Source organism: Gobio gobio, assembly GCF_949357685.1.
Source record: "Gobio gobio genome assembly, chromosome: 2".
Taxonomy (NCBI): domain Eukaryota; kingdom Metazoa; phylum Chordata; class Actinopteri; order Cypriniformes; family Gobionidae; genus Gobio; species Gobio gobio.
In genome coordinates this window covers 14,007,028-14,029,311 of record NC_137098.1, presented here as the reverse complement: position 1 = coordinate 14,029,311, position 22,284 = coordinate 14,007,028, and the positions used below count along the sequence as shown (strand labels likewise).

Below are 22,284 nucleotides of genomic sequence, written 5' to 3'. Positions count from 1 at the left end.
TAGTGTGAAGTCTTAATTTTGACCATATATTGTTTTATGTAAATCCTAACAAATGTATTTTTTGTGACATGTTTTGTATGTAAACGATGTTGTGCCATCATTCCTTAAATAAAAGTCACTTGGTTATTATTTAATGTAAAAAACGAAATAAATCATACATTTTCAAGTGTTAGCCAACTAATATGACGTCCGTAGCTATACTAACAATAGGCCTACAACTCGTCAACATTCGTCAACGTTAAGCCACAGAACGTGCATGAGCGTAAAATGCACCGATACTCCTGGGCACTATGGCTATATATAACAGCCCCTGTCGCCCTAAAAGGTCGTGAGAGTCGCCTGGACATTCCTGCCATTGCCAATATTATTTTTGTTGTGTGGACAGCAGCCCCCGTTCTCAGCGCCGTGCCAGTTTGCGTCTTTGCTTGGATTTGGATCTTGGTAGAGTATTCCTGACGTGCTGCTCTCCTATACGGCTCTGAGCTTTTTGCAGACCTTTGACAAGGTGAGATGATCCGCCGCATGAACGCATGAGGTTTGTCAGGTGAAATAGATTTGTCAGTTTTTGTTCTTGTGAACTAGCCTAAACAACGATAATAAATCCGTACTAGCATAGGGAATATACTGAGGTTAGCTGTCAAAACAAAAAATTCGAATGCTATCGAAAATATTTATTTAACAAAGGCTGACCTTTTGTGGGTCATGTTGTCACACGGTGGCAGTGGGAACCGGATGCTTTCTTGAATTGTTTGAAATATTAAATAAGGGGGAAAAATCTACCACAACATAGCTATTTAGAATGAGGTAAAGTTAGCCTAAAGACCGTCTTTTTTTATTACATTGCAATATCATTGTGTGACATTAAATACCAATGTCCAGAGAACACTTGCAGTCACTATTTCATATGTAGTTGACTTGCTTACCAGTGTGGTTTTATTGTATTCACTTATTTACCCAGCAGTTTAGATAAAAAAAACATTATTATTTCACTCATTATGGTAAATGAAGCTGATGTTAGTAGCTATTTATGGTTTAGAAATGATTTAGAAGTCTTAACTTGGTATGCTATATATGTAGGGAGATTTCAGGGTTATTGGGACACTTTTTGCCATTGAGATGACTTGGAAAAAGTGTCCCAATCACCCTGAATTCACAGTATATTTGAATTCACTGTCTAAGATAGCAAAGTCACATCTTATTGTCGTCGTCCAAAAAAAAAAAAGGACACAAAAACAAAAACCCATCTAACTGATTTTTAAGGACCTTTTTCACAGACTGATGCGTTTTAACAGTCATTAACATTGTAAATCCTGCTATGTTTTTATTTTTTCATTTTTCATTTATAACACTATACTTTATATTACATTACCTTTGCATCAAACTGCAAGAAACTGTGTTAATGCTGCTGTGTGGGTGTTTATAATACACCAGCTGTGGGAGTGACTGCAAAATGTCCATATTTCTCTCTTCTGACTGACGTTATGTCTATTTTTTACTATTTTTGAAAGTTGTTGTTTTGTTGTTATTTGAGCAAATGGGAACAGAAAAAAATATATATTTAATGTAGTCTCTCATTCACCACTATAGACATTTACCCAACTATGACGATTTCTGAGAAACCTGTAAATGTGAAAAGGGTCAATTAAAAAAAGTCATCTACAAATTGGCATTAAACCAAATTTTGTGGAAACTGATTGTGAAGTTAAAGCACTGATAAATCTTTCTTGTGAAATTAATTCTGATAAATCACTGGGTGTAATATTCATATTTAATGTGTTGATAGAAAGTTTGAATCTTCTGACTAAAAGAGCTTCAGATCTGAAGTATCTGAGCTAAAGAGGACACAATGTCGGGATCGATACCGTTCTACCAGAAACACCACCGCCATTACGATCGTGGCTACCGTAGTCGGGAGACGGAGTCTGCTATCAGCCAGTACCAGCAGAAATCTAGTAGTTATTCTTCCCAAAGCAGCAAAAGCACCAAGGGGTAAGAGAGCATGGCAAGATCTATCATGCCAACAGTAGTCTAAATCCTTCCCAGTCCCATAACTTTAACTCATTCTATAGCAGCCAGCTCTTCCTTCATTCCCAGTCCCATAACTTTAACTCATTCTAGCAGCCAGCTCTTCCTTGTGCCCATATAATACTTTTCTTAAGGTGTGGTCACGTTTACCGTTGCTCAGTGAAAATTTTGTGGGTAAAATCCAGTCATTTCAATAGGGATCCACATGTTAAAGTTCCCTTTGCAGATTTTGCTCATGTTCAAGTTGGTCACGCAAATTCTTGATGTTGACCAACAGAAAGCTGCTTGTTTTGAAAGTGATTTTTGTGTGAGCTGTTCATGATAAAGTTGCTGTTGACAATGTATTTTTTGCCTGCAAAATTTTACCGCAATTTCGCTAATGTGACCGCAGCTTTATCCTTCAAATGAAGACAAATATTCCCCACTACTGTTGCCCCTCTTGTTTTGTGTAAGCTCTGCTAATCAGTATTTCCCAGTCAACCTAAAACCCTTAAAAAATGCCATTTAAAAGTGTATTATGCTTGCAGTATGCTTGTTGCTGACACTTGTAATCTTCTTCGGTCGACTATCATATTCAAGGAATATATACTTTAGCATTTCTTTACAGAATAGTGTCCTTGGAGTAGGTTCTGCTGTGCTTGTGTAAAACAAATCACGATCTAAATGAATTTTGGTTGAGTTAATGATGGACAGTCTTAACATTTATCTAAGACTTAGTTTTGGTTCCTAGATAGAGCGCTTCTTGATTCAAAACTTTCTTTGAGTCTTTTTAAGCCTTTCTGTGGTTTGGATCCATGCCTATATTTTGTTTGATTTACTCCAGGTCATGTGACTGTTGGCTCATTTTTGTCTAGGCAAGTGCTTACTGGGTCACTCTGAATGTCAGAATGTAAGGTTATCTTCTGTCTTGTCTGGGACTAATGTACTGTAACTGTACCCTCAAGAATCTTACAGCAATTTGCACAAATTGAAATCTTTCAAGGCTCAGTCATGATTTGATTGGTTTCTTGGTTTCTTGATCTCGGTTTCATGCCGTAATATAAATAACATTCGTGACATAATTTGGCACTTCATTTGGTGTTCTTGACGTCATGGTGTATTTATAGAGGCTACAGAAGCAGATGTTGATTATGTGTGTCATGTGCATTATGCATTTACATCATTTTCTGACTCCTTGTATGTACTGTATGTGTGTGTGATTTAGAGTTCATGTTGGTGGTCCCTCGGTCCAAGAAGTCAAAAGGGTGACCAAGCTTTTACAGTAGTTGCTCCTAAATTTTGGAACAGTCTTCCACTCTATATTCGGCAGGCTCCATCTGGTTTTTAGCTCTCAGTTGAAAATGTATCGTTAACACTCTGCTTCTAAAACAATTGTGAAGCACTTTGGCCAACAACGTTGTTTTTAAATGTGCTATATAAAAAAAAGTTGAAACATTGAAAGTCAAAGAGAAGAAAACTTGGTTACACTTTATTTTAAGATGATATATTTGCATAGTACTTACTGGTAATGTAATGGTAATATTACTTACATGTACTCGCTATAGCGTTATGGTTAGGTTTGTATTTATGAATAATTCACTTTTATTACTATATTAAGTACATGTAGTGACGTGTAACTATGTCACCTTAAAATAAAGTGTTACCAAAAACTTTCCTTTTAATTTATAGTGTTTTTTTATTTACACACAATGAGAAGGAGCCCACAATGCAACCTGTCAATGGATTCTATCCAAAGGATAACAAATAATACCTAATGCAGAAGAAACCATCTATTTTTCAGAGTTGTAAAAACAATAGTCTTCCTACAGTTTTTTTTTCCGTAATTGTTCTGGTAGCCTACTATTTAGTGTGTATATTTGCAAAGTGGAAACTGAATATAGAATACTTAGAATACTTAGATACAAATGTATTTATTTGTTTGTTTTTTACATCTTTCACGATGTAAGTATATAAGTATAGGCTAAGTGTACTTTTTCACAAAGGGATAAGCACACAGCCTTTGTTTTTAACCGGAATAGATCCCTCTTTTATGAGCTGTGCTTTAGAGGATTTTAAGCAGGATTTGAAGTGTCACTGGATGGCAGGCTGGCACATATGCTCTTAGGCCTCCCGTTTCAACCCCATTACTCATGCTATCCAATGTTATACATGCTCCCAATTGTCTAAACTAAAATCTTTCCCATGCTGGGAGAATGTCGTTTTTGTGGATCACTGTAGCTGTCCTAAGTTCCCCCCACCCACTCTCTTCTGAACCCTTGAATGTCTATTTATATACACCCACTCATGAGAGGCATGGATAAGATAGTGATATGTGAATGATATATGAAGGGTATATGTCATCCAAAGCAGTGGTTCTCAAACAGGGGGCTGGGGCCCAAGAGGGTGCCTCAACAAACTTAAAGGGTGGCTACACATATGGACTGACCCGTGGGGCAGTGCTGCATATGGAAGATCTCCTGTCTAACCAGGGAGGAGCTACTACCGATGCAGAGACGGGGCAGAGCAGACTGCCCAGGGAAAGTAGGAAACTCACCTGAAGAGCAAGTAGGCACTCCTATAGATGGGAATGGCGCTGCAAGCGAGACACCAAGCCAGCCTTCAATTACCTGATTGTACCCAACACACGGGAAGAAACCAGCTCCACTGTGAGATTGTAAAATCTTGCAAATGTGTTAGGGGTCGACCAGCCCGCAGCTCTGCAAATGTCTGCCAGAGAGGCGCCGTGCGGCAACACCCAAGAGGAGGCAACGCCCTGAGTATTCTCTCACTTCGAGGGGGCACGACTCACCTTGGGACTGATACGCCAGGGTGATGGCATCCACTATCCAGTGGGTCCACGTAAACACACAATGCACGAACAGGACACAGCAACGCAAAGGCTGGGTCTGCCTCCTCCGGGGGTAGAGCTTGCAAGTTCACCAACTGGTCCCTAAAGGGAATGGTGGGAACTTTGGGCACGTATACAGGCCGGGGTCTGCAGGAGCACTGTCTTTAGAGACAGGGTTTTAAGCTCAACTGACTCCAGTGGCTTGAAGGGAGCCCTCTGAAGACACGACAAAGAGGTCCCAGGAGGTGATAAGGTGCAGTCTCTGAGGATTTAACCTGGCGCCTCTCAGGAACCTGATGACCAGGTTGTGCATTCCCAGTGACCTGCAATCAACAGAAACGTGATGTGCTGTGATGGCGGCAACATGCATCTTCAAGGTGGAAGGGGACAGCCTCCACTCCAAGCCCTCTTGAAGGAAGGAAAGCACAGAGCCGATCTGGCATTTCCGGGGATTTTCCCCCGTCGGGAAGAACACCACTCAGCGGACGGACTCTATTTCAAAGCATAAGCGAGTCTGGTAGAGGGGGCTCTGGTAGAGGGGCTTGAGTGATAGTGTCTACCACCACCGATAGTGTCGTAACTCCCCACTTTCTATAAATATATTGCGATATATCATTACCTTGAATTCTTTTGACCACAATGACTGTGGTGTGAAAAATCTGATATTGTGACAGCCCTACTCTGTTGTGATAGATGCCCTTTTTTACATTTGAGCCCCTGTCCTTGAGAAACTCTCTTCACGTCCCTGCTTTAAAGATTTTAAGCACACTACAAGTGCACTTTCAATAAAATTTAAGGAGACTTATTTTTTTCACATGGGTTGAATATCTTGTATATCCTGGGAATATTTCACATTAATGAAATAATGTTTTGTGTTGAATCACTTAGTAGAGAGAAAAGTAGAATTCTTCAGATTTTTCGTGGAGATTGGACCATTGAAAAACATTCCACTATTGAAAGGCAGTGAATGTGTACGTTCATAGACTTGTAAGAGTGAGTGTAGGTGGTGGTGGTGGGGGGGGGGGGGTCTATTACTTTACATACTTTTCACCGTTGATTAAGTTTTTTTGGTGCTTTGATGCACATCAGGTCCTGTTGTAAGACCACTGAGGCAATTAACCTCCTTCCCACTTACTCCCTTAACAATCTTTCCACTCACTCCCTTAACAGTCTTTCTTCACGACACCACACCCCTTCCAAAAATCATAATAGTGTGTGAAAGAAGTACTGGATACTAACCGTTATGTGTGTATGTTGCCCTTTCTGCATTATTGTAGCATTAGAGCTGCCACATACACATCTCTAGAAGAGGGGGGGATTAGCCCTCTGCCCAAGAGAGCCAAGCCAACCTACCTTGCCATGGACAAGGAGAACCAGATCATCGGTTATGTGGTGCCCATCTTCAGGGGCAGGTAAAAAAATAATCTGGGTTTTATTAGTGTTGTTGGAACAAACACATGATGCAGGTGTTCTATACTTAATGTTTTCCTTTGTTAGCATGCATTGGGGTTAATAGCAGTCACTGCAATAATATGCACATGCCTTCAAACAAGTTCAATTTACCTACACTCACAAAAAGACTTCACATATGATTTTACAGTCAGATGCCATTGAAGAAAGGTTTCATGGTTCTTTAACCCTTGTGAAAATGAAGAACACTTTAGCATATTAAAAGGAGTAGCTACTAATGACGGATATTATATACTTTTAAGTGTAAACTGAATGTAAGGTTTTCAGATACTTAATTGCATAATTGCAATTAAATGAAAATGTATAGTTTAAATTGATATTAAATGCAATTAGCTGAACTTTAGAGTGCTTTTGTTGACCCTATATTTGTAATTTTGTAATTACTTCTATTGTTTTTGAAATATTAAAATGTACTGACAAGCATTTATTGTAAACTAAAATATGCTTTAATGTCAGTAAAAAAAGTATTTCATGTATTTAAATATAGTTGTAATTTCACCTTTGTAATGATAAAGGAGCACATTTAGTACATTTAAAATATATTAAGTGTACGTACTATTGAATAACACACTACATTTATGTATGTTAGTCAACACATAAAAATATGTGTACTTCTTTACAGCAGGACGAAAGATTATTAAAACATGACTTAAATGCACTTTCAAGAAAAACTTTTAATTTTACATTATTACAAAATTAAGGAATGTACTTAAGTGTTTTAAACAGTTATGAAAGTATACTCTCTTTAAGTACACTTAAGTGACCTTTTATTTAATTAATATATATATATATACATTTTATACTTTTAAGGTTTGTAGTGCATTACAAGTGCACATTCATTCTTATAACAGTGCTCTTCTTTTTCGCAAGGTAAAGCCTTTCATGGAACCTATCTTTTAACATTGAGCACTCATTTAATTTGCGGGGAACCATTCAGCTAACTTCAGCCAAAATGGTTCTTGGTAACAAAAGTTGTTTCAAAGAACCATTGATGCAATTTTATATTTAAGGGTGTATATTGGAAGTTCTCTTAAAGAACACAGATAAAGTGGCATTACATTTTTGTGTATATGTGATAGAATATCTGTTGTATTGTGCTGCTTTGTTTGTTTGTGAATGTGTTACTACATGATTTCCCCCTCAGTCATGAGTTTCAAAGTGGTCTATCAGACACTGAGGAAGCACGTCGTGCTAAAGAGAGTGCTGGCTATCTGGCACGCCGTGACCTCTTCTCTAGCGGCGTGGAGTCGGAGCGCACCGAATACAAGTCCCGCAGAACCGTCATGAGGGAGTCCGCTGAGCGCATCTCTCTAAGCAAGAGGGTCAGTGGAGATCCTAGTCTTGTTCCTAAACACATAACTCATGATTACGGTTGTGATTAGAGATTAAAAAATCCTTCTCTTGATAACCATTCTAAATGAATGACTTTTTGTCAAGTAACACTTCTCACTTAAATTTATAATAACTACAAATTGTTGAACTGAGCTGCACCACAAGTCTTACAGCTCTATTGCTTAGTTCCATTGTGAAAAAGAAGTAGACTTTAGCATATACCTTTAAAACTTACTTTTTACTTATTATGGAAAAATATACTTTAAAGAATATACTTAAGCGCAAATTTAATGTGATGTTATTGGACACCTAATTGCATGTTAATTGCATTTAGATGAAAATGTATTATAGTTTAAAATATCAAATGCAGTAAGTTACACATTAGGGTGCTTTTTTGACTCAAGGTCTTAACTATATCTTAATATGTAATTTCATAAATACCTAAAATGTACTGCCGAATATACTGACAAGCATTTATTGTAAGCTAAAATATACTTTAATGACCCTTATATGCCATGTATTTAAATTAAAATTTGTGTTTACACATTTGTGTTATTAAAGTTGCAATTTGTTACATTTAAAATATATTAACTTTAAATGTAATATCGAATAACACTACATTTAAAATTATAATAAAATACTTTACATGTGCATTAGTATGTTTGTAAACACATTCTAAACTTCTTTAAAGTGTGACAAAAGATTATTTAAATATGATGATTTAAAAGTATACTTAAGTGTGTTCAGAAACAGTCTACTATTAAAGTGTACTCGATTTAAGTGCGCTTAAGTGGCCTTTTTCAGTAATATATTATCTGCAAATAAAATTATTTTAATTACTGTATACTTTTACGATTCGAAGTACACCACAAGTGCAAATTCAATACAATTAAGTACACTTCTTTTTCACAAGGGTAGGCAAGCATCACTATTTGAACAATCACCTAACCCACATATTAAACTTCAGTCGATAAATCGTTCTGCACAGTTTGTACCATGGACTTGCAATGGTAACTCAAACTGTACGTCTAACGAATGACAAAACATCTCATATTGACATAAATTGAAAATGCTATAGCAAACTGAATACCATAAGAAATCCACTAGCAACCAGCTGAAGCAATCCTAGTTTAGAAAGCACCAAACATTTTATTCAGAAAATGTAAAAACGTACTTTCCCTTTCAGTCGGTCACTACGACGTACGTCGGTAATACCGACGAATTGGGATCACTTCAGAGAGCCCCTATCAGCTTCGAGAACTTAAGAACAGGCCAATGAACAATTGGCGTGCGAGATTTGCATCTCGCGCTCCGCCCCGCGCCGCGGGTATAAACAGGAAGCGAGAGCATCGCACTGACGTCATTCACTTCGGAGCCGAACCGGCGTTTGAAGAGTACGGACTGCTTTCCTGATTATTCAGCGAGAGAATACTACAGAGAGAACAGAGAAGAAGATCGTGTGTTGGTGTGACGGCACTTTCCAGCGGGACCGCAAACTCAGCTGCAAGGAACAACTGCTGTTATCACAGCAAACAAAACTGTTGGTATTGGTGGGCGTTCCATTTTTGAGTGCAAACACAGGCTGCACTATCCCCTGTGTGTTGCCGCGGTTTCCCTGGGTGCTTCAGCACTCTCTAAAAGAGCGTTTCCTCACAAAAAGAGCAACACGGGTGTGACTGCGTCTTTTTCAAGATGTCATTCCACCCGTGCGTTTCTGGATGCGGTCGTTCCCTCTCGCCCGCTGACGGCCACACTCACTGCATCACGTGCCTGGGCTTACAGCACGCTGAGGCAGCGTTTGTGAATAGCTCGTGTTCTCACTGCGGGAACATGACTATTGCGGTGCTTAGATCAAGACTCACCTACCTCCGGGAAGGCGGAGTCCCCCTCCCCATACCTCGATCTAGAGCTATCCCTAACCAGGATAGACCTACTTCGACGGATGACCGGGGTGATCTGAGGATAACGTTCAGGACAAACCCGCCTAGTGTCCCTACGCAGGTCCCTGAACCCTCACAAGTACCGCTGCCGGTGGCGCCACCGGAAGAGATCGCTGGTCCCGCCCACGGGCGCCCAGTCATCTCTTTCGGAGCGCCCGCGGACAAGCAGATGTCGATCGCAGCATCGGAGGGGGAGTTCCAGTCCTCGGAGGATGAGGACTCAGCTGTACTGCCTCCCTCTGGGAGAGTGGCAACGGTTGAGTCGGACCCCGAGTTGACGGCTATGCTTTCCCGGGCCGCCGAAAAGGTCGGGCTTGTGTGGAACCCTCCACCACGTCCCGAACCTTCTAGGTTGGATGATTGGTTTCTGGGGGGGGGTCGCGCTGGTTCTCAGCATCCCGCCCCAGTGCCATTCTTCCCGGAGGTGCATGAGGAGCTTTCCAGGTCGTGGACGACACCCTTCAGTGCCAGAAACAGACCTGGAGGCTCCTCCCTCCTCACTACCCTTGACGGTGGACAGGCCAAGGGTTAGGAGAGGATCCCGCCAGTCGAACGCGCCGTCGCGATGCAGCTGCGTCCGGCGACCGCCTCCGAGTGGCGTGGTGATCCTCGTCTCCCGTCCAAAGCTTGTGGGCTTTCGTCCAGTCTGACTGCGAAGGCCTATAGATCCTGCGGACAGGCCGCGTCTGCCTTGCATGCCATGGCGTTGCTCCAGGTGCACCAGGCCCAGGCACTCATGGACATGCACGAGGGTAGGTCTGACCCAGAGCTCCTCCGGGAGCTCCGGGCGGCGACGGACCTCGCCCTCCGGGCGACGAAAGTTACCGCCCGTTCCGTGGGTCAGGCGATGTCCACCTTAGTGGTCCAGGAACGGCATCTCTGGCTCAACCTGGCCGACATGAGGGAGACTGACAAGAACCGGTTCCTGGACTCCCCCATATCGTCGGCCGGGTTGTTCGGCGACGCAGTCGAGAATTTCGCCCAGCAATTCTCGGCCGCCCAGAAGCAGACGGAGGCCATCAAACATATCCTGCACCGGCGGCCCGCTGCTGCCTCCACCCAGCCGCCGGCTGCAGCACCTCCGCCTGCCCGTCGCCGAGGACGTCCTCCTGCGGCCGCCCCCGCTCCCGCCCCAGCCCAGCAGCAGCCTTCCACCGGCCGTGGGCGTGGAGCCGGTCGCGGGAAGAACGTCCAGCCCGCTCAGGCGTCCCCCGAAGTTCAGGGGTGTCCACTTCACATCTATACCGAAGGAGGGCGCCCCGGTGCTTCAGGCGGAGATCGCGGTCCTATTGGCGAAGGACGCGATAGAGCCGGTCCCTCCAGCCGATATGAAGTCCGGGTTCTACAGCCCGTACTTCATTGTACCCAAGAAAGGTGGCGGGTTACGACCGATCCTGGACCTGCGTTACCTGAACCGCTCCCTCCACAGGATGCCGTTCCGAATGTTAACCCAGAAACGCATCTTCAGATGCATCCGTCCCCAGGATTGGTTTGCAGCGATCGACCTGAAGGACGCGTACTTTCATGTCTCGATTCTCCCTCGACACAGACCGTTTCTACGCTTTGCTTTCGACGGATGGGCATACCAGTACAAAGTCCTGCCCTTCGGGCTGTCCCTGTCGCCCCGTGTCTTCACGAAAGTCGCGGAGGCGGCCATTGCTCCCATGAGAGAGCGTGGTGTTCGCATCCTCAACTATCTCGACGACTGGCTGATTCTTGACCAGTTGTGCGAACACAGGGACATGGTGCTCCGGCACCTCAGCCAGTTGGGTCTTCGGGTCAACTGGGAGAAGAGCAAACTCTGTCCCGTACAGAGGATCTCTTTTCTCGGGATGGATATCGACTCGGTCGCCATGACTGCGCGCCTCACAGAGGTGCGTGTCCAGTCGGTGCTGAGCTGCTTGAGTACGCTCAAACGCAGTACAGCGGTTCCACTGAAACATTTTCAGAGGCTCCTGGGGCATATGGCAGCAGCAGCCGCAGTAACGCCGCTAGGGCTGCTCCATATGAGACCGCTTCAGCACTGGCTACACGACCGAGTCCCGAGATGGGCGTGGCACAGCGGGTCCCTCCGTGTCCAAGTGACGCCGAGATGCCGCCAAACCCTCACCCCGTGGTCGGACCCTTCATTTCTACGGGCAGGAGTGCCTCTAGAACAAGTGTCCAGGCATCATGTTGTCTCCACGGATGCCTCACCCACGGGTTGGGGTGCCACGAACAACGGGCTTGCAGTATCGGGTCTGTGGACGGGGCCCCAACTGCAATGGCATATCAATTGCCTAGAGTTGCTGGCAGTTCGTCTTGCTCTCAGCCGCCTCAAAGGGTCGCTCAAAGACAAACACGTTCTGGTCCGGACGGACAGCACGACGGCCGTTGCGTACATCAACAAACAAGGTGGTCTACGCTCCCGCCGTTTGTCCCAACTCGCCCGCCATCTCCTCCTGTGGAGTCAGAAGCATCTGAAGTCCCTTCTTGCTATTCACATTCCGGGCCTGCTCAACCGTTCGGCCGATGAGCTGTCGCGGTTGCCAGTGCTTCCCGGAGAGTGGCGACTCCACCCCCAGGTGGTCCAGCTGATTTGGAGTCACTTTGGGGCCGCACAGATCGATCTGTTTGCCGCCCACGACACGACCCACTGCCAGTTGTTTTATTCCCTGTCCGAGGGGACCCTCGGCACGGATGCACTGGCACACAGCTGGCCCCGGGCTCTGCGCAAATATGCGTTTCCCCCAGTGAGCCTTCTTGCACAGACACTGTGCAAGGTCAGGGAGGACGAGGAGCATCTCCTCTTGGTAGCTCCGTACTGGCCCAACAGGACGTGGTTCCCGGAACTAGTGCTCCTCGCGACAGCACCTCCTTGGCCCATTCCTCTGAGGCAGGACCTTCTGTCTCAGAGACGGGGCACCCTATGGCACCCGCGTCCAGACCTCTGGAAACTCCATGTCTGGTCCCTGGACGGGACGCAGAGGTTCTAGGTGACCTACCGCAAGCGGTAGTCGACACCATCGCTTCCGCCAGAGCCCCCTCTACGAGACGGCTATATGCGTTGAAGTGGAACCTGTTCGTCGACTGGTGCTCTTCTCGCCGAGAAGACCCCCGGAAATGTTCGATCGGATCTGTGCTATCTTTTCTTCAAGACAGGTTGGAGAGAAGGCTGTCTCCCTCCACCCTCAAGGTATATGTTGCCGCTATCGCTGCAAGCCATGACCTCGTTAATGGTGAGTCCTTAGGCAAGCATGATCTGATCGTCAGGTTCCTGAGGGGAGCGAGGAGACTAAATCCTCCTCGCCCTTCCTCTATACCCTCTTGGGACTTGACTCTGGTGCTGACCGCACTGCAGAGGGCGCCCTTCGAGCCTTTACAGTCAGTAGAGCTTAAGATCTTGTCTCTAAAGACAATCCTCCTGATTGCATTGGCCTCAGTTAAGAGGGTAGGGGACCTGCAGGCATTTTCGGTCGACGAATCGTGCCTGGAGTTCGGGCCGGGTGATTCTCAGGTGACCCTGAGACCCCGGCCTGGATATGTGCCCAAGGTTCCCACTACTCCCTTCCGGGACCAAGTGGTGAGCCTGCAAGCGCTGTCTTCGGAGGAGGCAGACCCAGCCCTAGCTTTTCTCTGTCCCGTCCGTGCTCTCCGGATTTACGTGGACAGAACACAAAGCTTCAGGACCTCAGAGCAGCTCTTCGTCTGTTACGGAGGACAGCAGAAGGGAAAGGCTGTCTCCAAGCAGAGGATGGCCCACTGGATAGTGGATGCCATCGTCTTGGCGTATGAATCCCAAGACGTGCCCTGCCCGCTCGGGGTTAGAGCTCACTCCACCAGGGGTGTAGCTTCTTCCTGGGCGCTGGCTCGTGGCGCCTCGCTGACAGACATTTGTAGAGCTGCGGGCTGGGCGACACCCAACACGTTCGCTAGGTTTTATAGCCTGCGTGTAGAGCCGGTGGCTTCTCGTGTGCTCGCTTCCCATAGTCAGCTTCACTGAAGTGCCCGTTCTAGTGTCGGCTTGCTGCGCCATTCCCTTCCCCTGGAACGGATACGTGCGCTTATTTTCTCCAGTCGAGTTCCCCAGGATTGGCGAACCCTGTTGAGTCCTCCGCACCCCTCGGCAGTCGGATGTTGCGGAGCGTCCGACGCCAGGTCTGGCACTCGTATGCATTGGTGGAACTTGTGTCAGGCTGGGTTCCGTATGTCATGACTCCTACGGCGGTCCCATACGTGTATTCTCCACGGTTCAGCTCCCTACGGCGAGCTCGTGTCTTTCCCTTGGCAGAGTTCCTCTGCCGTCTCAGTACGGTGTCGTCTCCCGCCTGCTTTAGGCCGGGGCCACCCCTGGGACTTTCGTATGTTGAGCTGCCCACGGCCAGCCCATACGTCTCTTTCCACATGGTAACTCCCTCTGGGCATGATGTGGCTTCCGCAGCGTCCTTCGGGCACGCTTTCCCAGCGTTATCCAATCAAGTCTGCTGAATGGGTCTTGCGGAACAGCAGTATGACTCTTCTGGCGTGAATCTCCCCGCCCGCTTCAGAACGGGGTCTGAGGGGCTCTCGCTGGGCGCTGGTAGTGGTAGTAACTGTGGCGCTTTCCATAGGGATCCCAATTCGTCGGTATTACCGACGTACGTCGTAGTGACCGACTGAAAGGGAACGTCTCGGTTACGTATGGTAACCCTCGTTCCCTGAAGGAGGGAACGGAGACGTACGTCCCGTCGTCACAGTTCCTTCCATCACTGTTGGCCGGGTCACTGGTTCGGCTCCTCAGTGAAAAACGTCAGTGCGATGCTCTCGCTTCCTGTTTATACCCGCGGTGCGGGGCGGAGCGCGAGATGCAAATCTCGCACGCCAATTGTTCATTGGCCTGTTCTTAAGTTCTCGAAGCTGATAGGGGCTCTCTGAAGTGATCCCAATTCGTCGGTATTAACGACGTACGTCTCCGTTCCCTCCTTCAGGGAACGAGGGTTACCATACGTAACCGAGACGTTATAAGTGCCGCAACATTTTATGTTTTTAAACTTGTACAACAACAAACTCATACATTTGCAAACTGATTTTGCCCATGTTACTAAACCTGAAGTTGAAATTACACACAATGAAAGGTGGAAATTTAATTTTCTTAGCCAATTGTGCAACAGTAGATTTTATTGCAGGCTTTGAGGAACACTATTAAACCCCTGTATATGTTCCCTATTTTTAGATAGGAAAAATAGCAAGAAAGTATCAAGACACAAACTTTATTTAGTTCTGATCCTGGTGCCAATGAACCATGCCACCGTGGTGCCAGATTTCAAGGGTTGTAATGTTTTATGTGAATGTGTGGTGTGCGTTAATCTGTGCCGGTCTGTGTTAAAGTGACTATGAAACAACTGTTGTCGACAAGTGATGTGCTGATAGCTGAGGGAAGCCTCAAGGAGATTATGATTACACTGACATGACTGGACAAATAGAAGCAATGACTGCAAGGAGGCATTTGATCCTAATGCCTGTTCTTCTCTTTTAAACAGCCTGCACGAATCCTGGTGAAGAACAAATGATATATTCTCCATACATTTTGTGTAAATAGTATGTGAATCTGTTATAAATAGAAGATGCCTCATTAGAAAAGTTCCACATTAAAGGGGTCTTGTTATGCCCTTTCACAAAGTGTTGATTTTGTTTTTGGGGTGTACTAGAATATGCTTTCATTTATGATTGTTCAAAAAACACATTATTTTTCACATGTCTTACATTATTACAGCACCTCTTTCACCAGTCTGGCTCGAAAACGCCATTTTCGATGAAGCCCCTCCCTCTGAAATACAAAATGTGCTGTGATTGGTTATCTGGCCCATGATTGTTGTGATTGGCACCTCTTAGCACATTCGGGAAATGTTACGCCCCTTACCATAACCGCAAGCTCCATTCAGATGTAAATATTAAGGATGCCGTCAATTTCAAACCAATTCAAGCATCAGACTTAATAATGTTAACAAGCAAGAGGATTGTGCTGAAAGGATTTCATGTATAGACTTTGCAAGGGTTGCAATTTTCCTAAGGGATGGTGAACAGCCTTACAAACGCGAAAGCTTACAAAAGCTACAGTAAACACTATATCAACACTAATGTTGGCTAGTAGATGAGTGTATGCAAAGCTGTGGCCTTTGTTTACATCATAGCAACAACATAAATCTTATAACTGAAACTGTTAATAGAATGCAACTACAAATAATCAGACTCAATTTGTGAACCACAAACAACAGATTGTCCCGACACTGGGAACTGCTCCATTTCAGGATAATTTTTTTTGCATAGCCTGCATTACTCTCTTAAGTTCTGGAATCTGTTCTCCATAAAATGTGCAGCACACAGATAAATGTTTGGGTTATAATGTTCAGGAACAATGTTTAAAATAAATTTTAGCCACTCTAAGTTCGTCAGCCTTAGGAAGGTCAAGCAAATGATTTTTGGAAACGGGGCGGACAGCGTCTCTTACATAGCGACAACACTGTCTTCTCTAATGCAGCTCAACCAGGCCTATTTAAATGAGAAACATTGTGACTTCACAAGATCTGGAAATCTTGGCTCGGGCAGAAATGCAGGGCTTTAGCGCTTTTTACGATGGAGATTGTTTCAAAGTAGCTTCACAGTGGTAATAGGAAAATAATGCAACAGAATTTGATTTGGCTGTACAGCCGCTCTGGAGAAAACAGTGGTGTCATCCAGCTCAGTTCAAATATCATATAGTGTCAATGCGGGCGTGTTGTAGTTATTGGAAAGTGGATTCTGTTAAATAAAATATCTCCCTTTGGAGTGGACTTTGAGCTTCAGCATTGGTGGGAAGTCATAGGTACAGTGCATCTGGTATTAACAGCGCTTTACTTTTTCCACAATTGGTTATGGTACAGCCTTATTCCGAAATGGATTAAATTCATTATTTTCCTCAATTCTACAAACAATACCCCATAATGACAACATGAAAGAAGTTTGCACTTCTTTTGGCACCAATTACAGCCTCAAGTCTTTTTGAGTATGATGCTACAAGCTTGGCACACCTATTTTTGGGCAGTTTCTCCCATTCTTCTTTGCAGGACCTCTCAAGCTTCATCTAGTTGGATGTGGAGCGTCGGTGCACAGCCATTTTCAGATCTCTTCAGAGATGTTCAATCAGGTTCAAGTATGGGCTCTTGGCTGGGCCATTCAAGGACATTCACAGAGTTGTCCCGTAGCCACTCCTTTGTTATCTTGGCTGTGTGCTTAGGGTCGTTGTCCTGTTGGAAGATGAACCGTTGCCCCAGTCTGAGGTCCAGAGTGCTCTGGAGCAGGTTTTCATCAAGGATGTCGCTGTCCATTGCTGCATTCATCTTTCCCTCGATCCTGACTAGTCTCCCAATTCCTGCCACTGAAAAACATCCCCACAGCATGATGCTGCCACCACCATGCTTCACTGCAGGGATGATATTGGTCAGGTGAAGACTGGTGCCTGGTTTCCTCCAGACATGATGCTTGTCATTCAGGCCAAAGAGTTCAATCAGACCAAAGAATTTTGTTTCTCATGGTCTGAGAGTCCTTCAGGTGCCTTTTGGCAAACTCCAGACGGGCTGTCATGTGCCTTTTACTGAGGAGTGGCTTCTGTCTGACCACTCTACCATACAGGCCTGATTGGAGGAGTGGTGCAGAGATGGTTGTTCTTCTGGAAGGTTCTTCTCTCTCCACAGAGAAACGCTGGAGCTCTGTCAGAGTGACCATCGGGTTCTTGGTCACCTCCCTGACTAAGGCCCTTCTCCCCTGAACGCTCAGTTTGGCCAGGTGGCCAGCTCTAGGAAGAGTCCTGGTGGTTCTAAACTTCTTCCATTTACGGATGATGGAGGCCACTGTGCTCATTGGGACCTTGAATGCTGCAGAAATTTTTCTGTAACCTTCCCCAGATCTGTGCCTCAATACAATCTTGTCTCGGAGATCTACAGACAATTCCTTGTACTTCATAGCTTGGTTTGTGCTCTAATATGCACTGTTAACTGTGGAACCTTATATAGACAGGTGTGTGCCTTTTCAAATCAAGTCCAATCGACTGAATTTACCACAGGTGGACTCTAAAGTTGTATTAACATATCAAGGATGATCAATGGAAACTCAATTTTGAGTGTCATGGCAAAGGCTGTAAATACTTATGTACATGCTATTTTTTTCGTTTTTTAATTTAAATAAATTTGCAAATATTTCAAATAAACTTCTTTCAAGCTGTCATAATGGGGTATTGTTTGTAGAGGTTTGATGAAAATAATGAAATTAATCTATTTTGCAATAAGGCTGTAACAAAATGTGGAAAAAGTGAAGCGCTGTGAATATTTTCCGGATGCACTGTATGTTATTTCCGTAATAAGTGCACTTTTTAAAAGTATAAAAAAGTGCACTTCTATTTCAAAAGGAATAGTTATGACAGGAGCTGAAATATTTAACTTTGCACAAAGAAGTTTAGCAACGATTGTATCTAATCACACATACAATAACATGTTTAACACATTTAATTCTCATGGTTATATTTTCAGAAAAGTGTATTTTAATGTTTATTCCTTTGCAAGTCCTTGCCTTTTTATTTAATGAAGTGAATTACTGTATAATTTTTTGTTTGTTTGTTTTAACAAATCAAGGGGATTAATTGAAATCTTCTCACCTTGAATGCAGAATATTCCATTAGGCAGTTTATGAAATAGTGATGTGTTTGGTCATAAATGCATTACATTTAGTTTTTTTAGTATGCTCATAATGCATTTATGACCAAAGAACGTCACCACCTTCTAAACAATATGGCTGCATGCCCTCAGATCCATGAGAACGAAGAGTACCATAAGCGTCTGAACGAAGACAGCCTGATGCATACGCCCGAGTTTGTGACCACACCACGTTCCCACACTGTTTGGGAAAAACAGTGTGTGAGGCTGCACTGTACCATCTCAGGATGGCCTGAACCACGTGTCGTGTGGTGAGTTAGTATGCACAAACAAGCATGCACTTTTAATGATGATTGCTTTATGTCAAGAATAATATGTGACATAATATGTGTTTTATTTTAGTATAATTGAGATCCATTAGTTTTTATTAATATCTTATTTTTATATTTTCTGTTTTAATTTTAATTTTAGTTAGTAGCCTACAGAATGTGTTTTTGTCATTGTTTTTTTATTCAATTTTATTTCAATTCAAGTGTTTTTTTTTCTCCAAGTAATGCATTTTTTTATGGTTTTAAATTTAATTCAGTTGACTAATGATCCTGTGCAATGAAAGATACAACAGATGGACCCCGTGCGTGGCCTTGTGTACCATAGAATTCATTGCGCGCCGGTGACGAAATTGCCAGATTACACTTTTAATGGAATCGAATATGGCCTTTGAATTGGGACATAGCAATAGTTTTCATTGCTAATTTTTCATGCCATGTCTTTAATAAATCCTGACAGTAGTTTTTTTTAATGCCAAAATTTGGTTTGCGCTGGCGCAAGCTGTTAGTAAATCTGGCCCATTTTCTTTACTTTGCATAGTTTATGCTAATGAATTCGATATGCCATGTTGGCATCTGCATAATTTGGCTATATAGCTTCTACCAAAAATCTCAGAGTTTGTTAAGACGGACTGCCTTTGTCAACAAAATATGAAAAGTTTATTTTGCTATGCATAATAGTATGGTTAATAGCATGTTATTTGTAATTTCTTTCCTTATGAACAGATCAGTGAGGGTGAGCTTGGTCTTCAGCCTCCACTTTCCAGTCAAAAAGCTCTGATGCACTGCATTATCCTGCTGTATTTCAATCCATCCTTTTCCTCCCTCAGGTACAAGAACAATGTTAGCATTGATCCTATGTCCAAGCCAGGGAAGTACAAATTGGAGAGCACCTATAATGTCCACTCCCTGGAGATTAACAGGTGATCGGATTTCAAAGTGCACAGTCAAAGTGATTTGCAATGGTTGTGTGTGTAACACATCTGTCTCTTAATTCCAGGTGTGATTTTGATGACACTGCACAATATCGAGTGTCAGCCATGAACAGCAAGGGCGAGAACTCTGCTTTTGCTTCTGTTGTTGTCAAAAGTAGGTCTGAAATAAATCATCCTAAACTCTTTTTAATACCGTCCTAGAGAACACTAAAGAGTGATTGCAGCTACATCCTGTGTTACCTAAGCTTTTGCAAAGCAATTCTGAATTAGTAGTAGTCTATTAAAAATAGCTATACAGCAAATTACTTTCTACTCTGTTTTCAATACTTACCTTTAGTTTTTGTAATTTACAGCTAATAAATTGCTCCATTTTGAAATAACAATATCACCCATTAGAATCCTGTTATTCTCTTGTTCATTAAGCATTAAGCATTATCTTCTGAAAAATTGTGTTGCCACACTCTAAAAACAAATGTTTTGGCTAATTAAAAAGTAAACCTTTTGAGTTATGCACTGTAAACCTTAACACTCAAAATAATTAATTGGTTTGAGTAGGACAAACTTAAATTAAACAAATTAGCTCATTCAAATGACCTTTTATGAGTATTTAGCACTTTCTTTTTGTTTCAAGTTCACAGAACTGATATATTTTAAGTATACTGAACAGTTTCATTGTTTTGAGTTTTATGAAATTATTTATTTTAATTTAGAAGAACTTAAGGTTAACTGAAACTGGGCTGGAATTTCTGTTTTCCCAGCATGCTTTGCCTATGACAATCGAAAAGGGAGAGCTAAAATTGTTAGTTATATAATGTTTTTTTTGTGCAAGATTATTGTTAAGTGGGAGATTTAGTAGTGCTTAATGTTTTGTTATGCTAATTTCGAAGAGTTTCTTTTAATGTGGGTTTTTGTCGAGTTACCATCATGGTGACAAGTTGTGCATGTGGCTTGATTTGAGAGGAAGTATAGCAAGTGCTTTATATTGCCGCACTCATTCTACTATTGTTAGCAAATTAGCAAGTTAGCATTTTCTGAATTAGCTTTTTATTGCTAGCTAAGTTTATATTAATAAAAGTGTCCACATTGAGGTTACATGAAAATTTTATGTTAAATGTATGAATTAGTGTTCTCAAACATTTCAAGTTACGAACAATTTAAAATAACTTATTTAAACGTTGAATTTCTTAACTTAAACATTTCGAGGCAAATGATTGCCTCAGATTTTTTGATGTGGGTTTACAGTGTGGTTATGATCACTTTTAATGAAATTATGTTCAACCAACAAACTACATTAAGTTAGTAATTTGTAGCACTAACACACATTTTAAGTTGATTGCTCATAAAAAGTTTAAGTTGTTCCAACTAACTGAAGCATAATTTAATTAAATGGAGCGGTGGCCCTGAAACCAGTTGATCTTCTCTGTTTAAATTCAAATTAACAGCTAGCATAGCACATTCCAAATTGTAAAATGTGTTTCATGCTGTAGCTTGCTAAATGTTTCAAATAGATAATTCCCAGTTGTTTGATAAAACAGAAAAAAATTCTTGTCTTTTGTGTGATATGATGTTTAGGATTCAAAGGAGAATTTGACGAGTCCGTGCCATCTCCCAGACTCCGTAAGTATTTCAGAATAAAATCAGATACAAGCTTTCTCTTCTTTCACAGATAATGTAAATGTGCTTTGCTTAAGTGTGTAATGCTGTCAGCATGAGCTAAAGTTTTTTTATGCTAGCTGGCTAATGGCTATTTTGTCTCCAATTCACTGGGTGCAGAAAGCAGAAAGTACGGCTTTGAAGGTAACCTTGGTGAAGGTTTTTCTGTAATATTCTTGTGGTGTTTTAGTTTCGTCTGGTTTCCCTGATCATCTTAAGTGCATGATCGTCCCATCTCATTGTTTTACTTCTCTATCTTTGTTTATTTGATGAGCATATTTAATGATTGTATTGATAACATTCATGATTGCTTTGAGTTAGACACAAAATGATATTTTGAAAACTGATAAATTGATATTATCCAAATATTAAAAGAGGTCATGAATTGAGAAATGAAATTTTCCTTGATTTCTTTTGACATATAAGAGGTCATAGTACTATAAAAATATCCTGTAAGTTTCAGAACTCAAATCTTTCTTGTTAGTCCAAAAACAGCTTTTATTGAAACTAAGCTCCCAAAACGACTAGTTTCGGATTTAGTCATAGTGGGACGTAATAGTGCTACAAAATCCGCCTCTGCAGAAAAAGATCAACGTCTACTTCTATATCATTGCCTCTTTTGCGCTGCCCACCCATTCGCTTTACTTTACTTTACTGAAAATGATGAACAAAGAATATAAGAACAACAGTGCGACAAACGATGGTACAGAATTAGTTTACTCAAAACACCACTAGTTATCCTGTATATAACTGTGGTAACTCCAAATAATTAAAGTTAATTTGCCACAACCAAGATTAAAAAGCATATGTAATACACATAAATGTTTCACAGTTGGCAAATAATTCAACAATGTAATGAGATAAAAACCTTTTTTGTGGTGTCTTCGTTTCAACAATACTTCATCACTAATAAGATTAATAATTACCAGTATCACTGGTCTTTGAGGTTGAGTGATATTTGTCTTCAGATTCTGGATCAGACTCTGGCTCAAACAAGTGTGGCGAACAGTTTTCAAAACAATTCCACACATGTAGTGGGGGTGTTGAAAATCATTTTAAAATGCAAAACTGTTATCCAATCATAGCCGTTGTCTTGTATATGGCACATCTATCAAAATGGAGCGTTTCAAAGAG

At 42.6% G+C, this 22,284-nt stretch overlaps 1 protein-coding gene across 3 annotated transcripts in view; it reads left to right on the top strand.

Moving 5' to 3' along the window:
- The first annotated feature begins 330 nt into the window (after positions 1-330).
- Positions 331-22,284, top strand: part of myom1b (myomesin 1b) — a 70,928-nt gene continuing 48,974 nt past the window's right edge. For 2 of the 3 annotated variants that reach the window (XM_079809648.1, XM_079809647.1), the window contains exons 1-9: positions 331-505; positions 1,784-1,989; positions 6,130-6,264; positions 7,467-7,644; positions 18,390-18,547; positions 19,393-19,485; positions 19,563-19,651; positions 21,070-21,114; positions 21,271-21,294. In XM_079809648.1, the coding sequence (XP_079665774.1) occupies positions 1,847-1,989; positions 6,130-6,264; positions 7,467-7,644; positions 18,390-18,547; positions 19,393-19,485; positions 19,563-19,651; positions 21,070-21,114; positions 21,271-21,294 (865 nt within the window). In that variant the 5' untranslated portion in view covers positions 331-505; positions 1,784-1,846. The remainder of the gene's footprint in view (positions 506-1,783; positions 1,990-6,129; positions 6,265-7,466; positions 7,645-18,389; positions 18,548-19,392; positions 19,486-19,562; positions 19,652-21,069; positions 21,115-21,270; positions 21,295-22,284) is intronic. The other variant, XM_079809649.1, reaches the window with a different exon arrangement.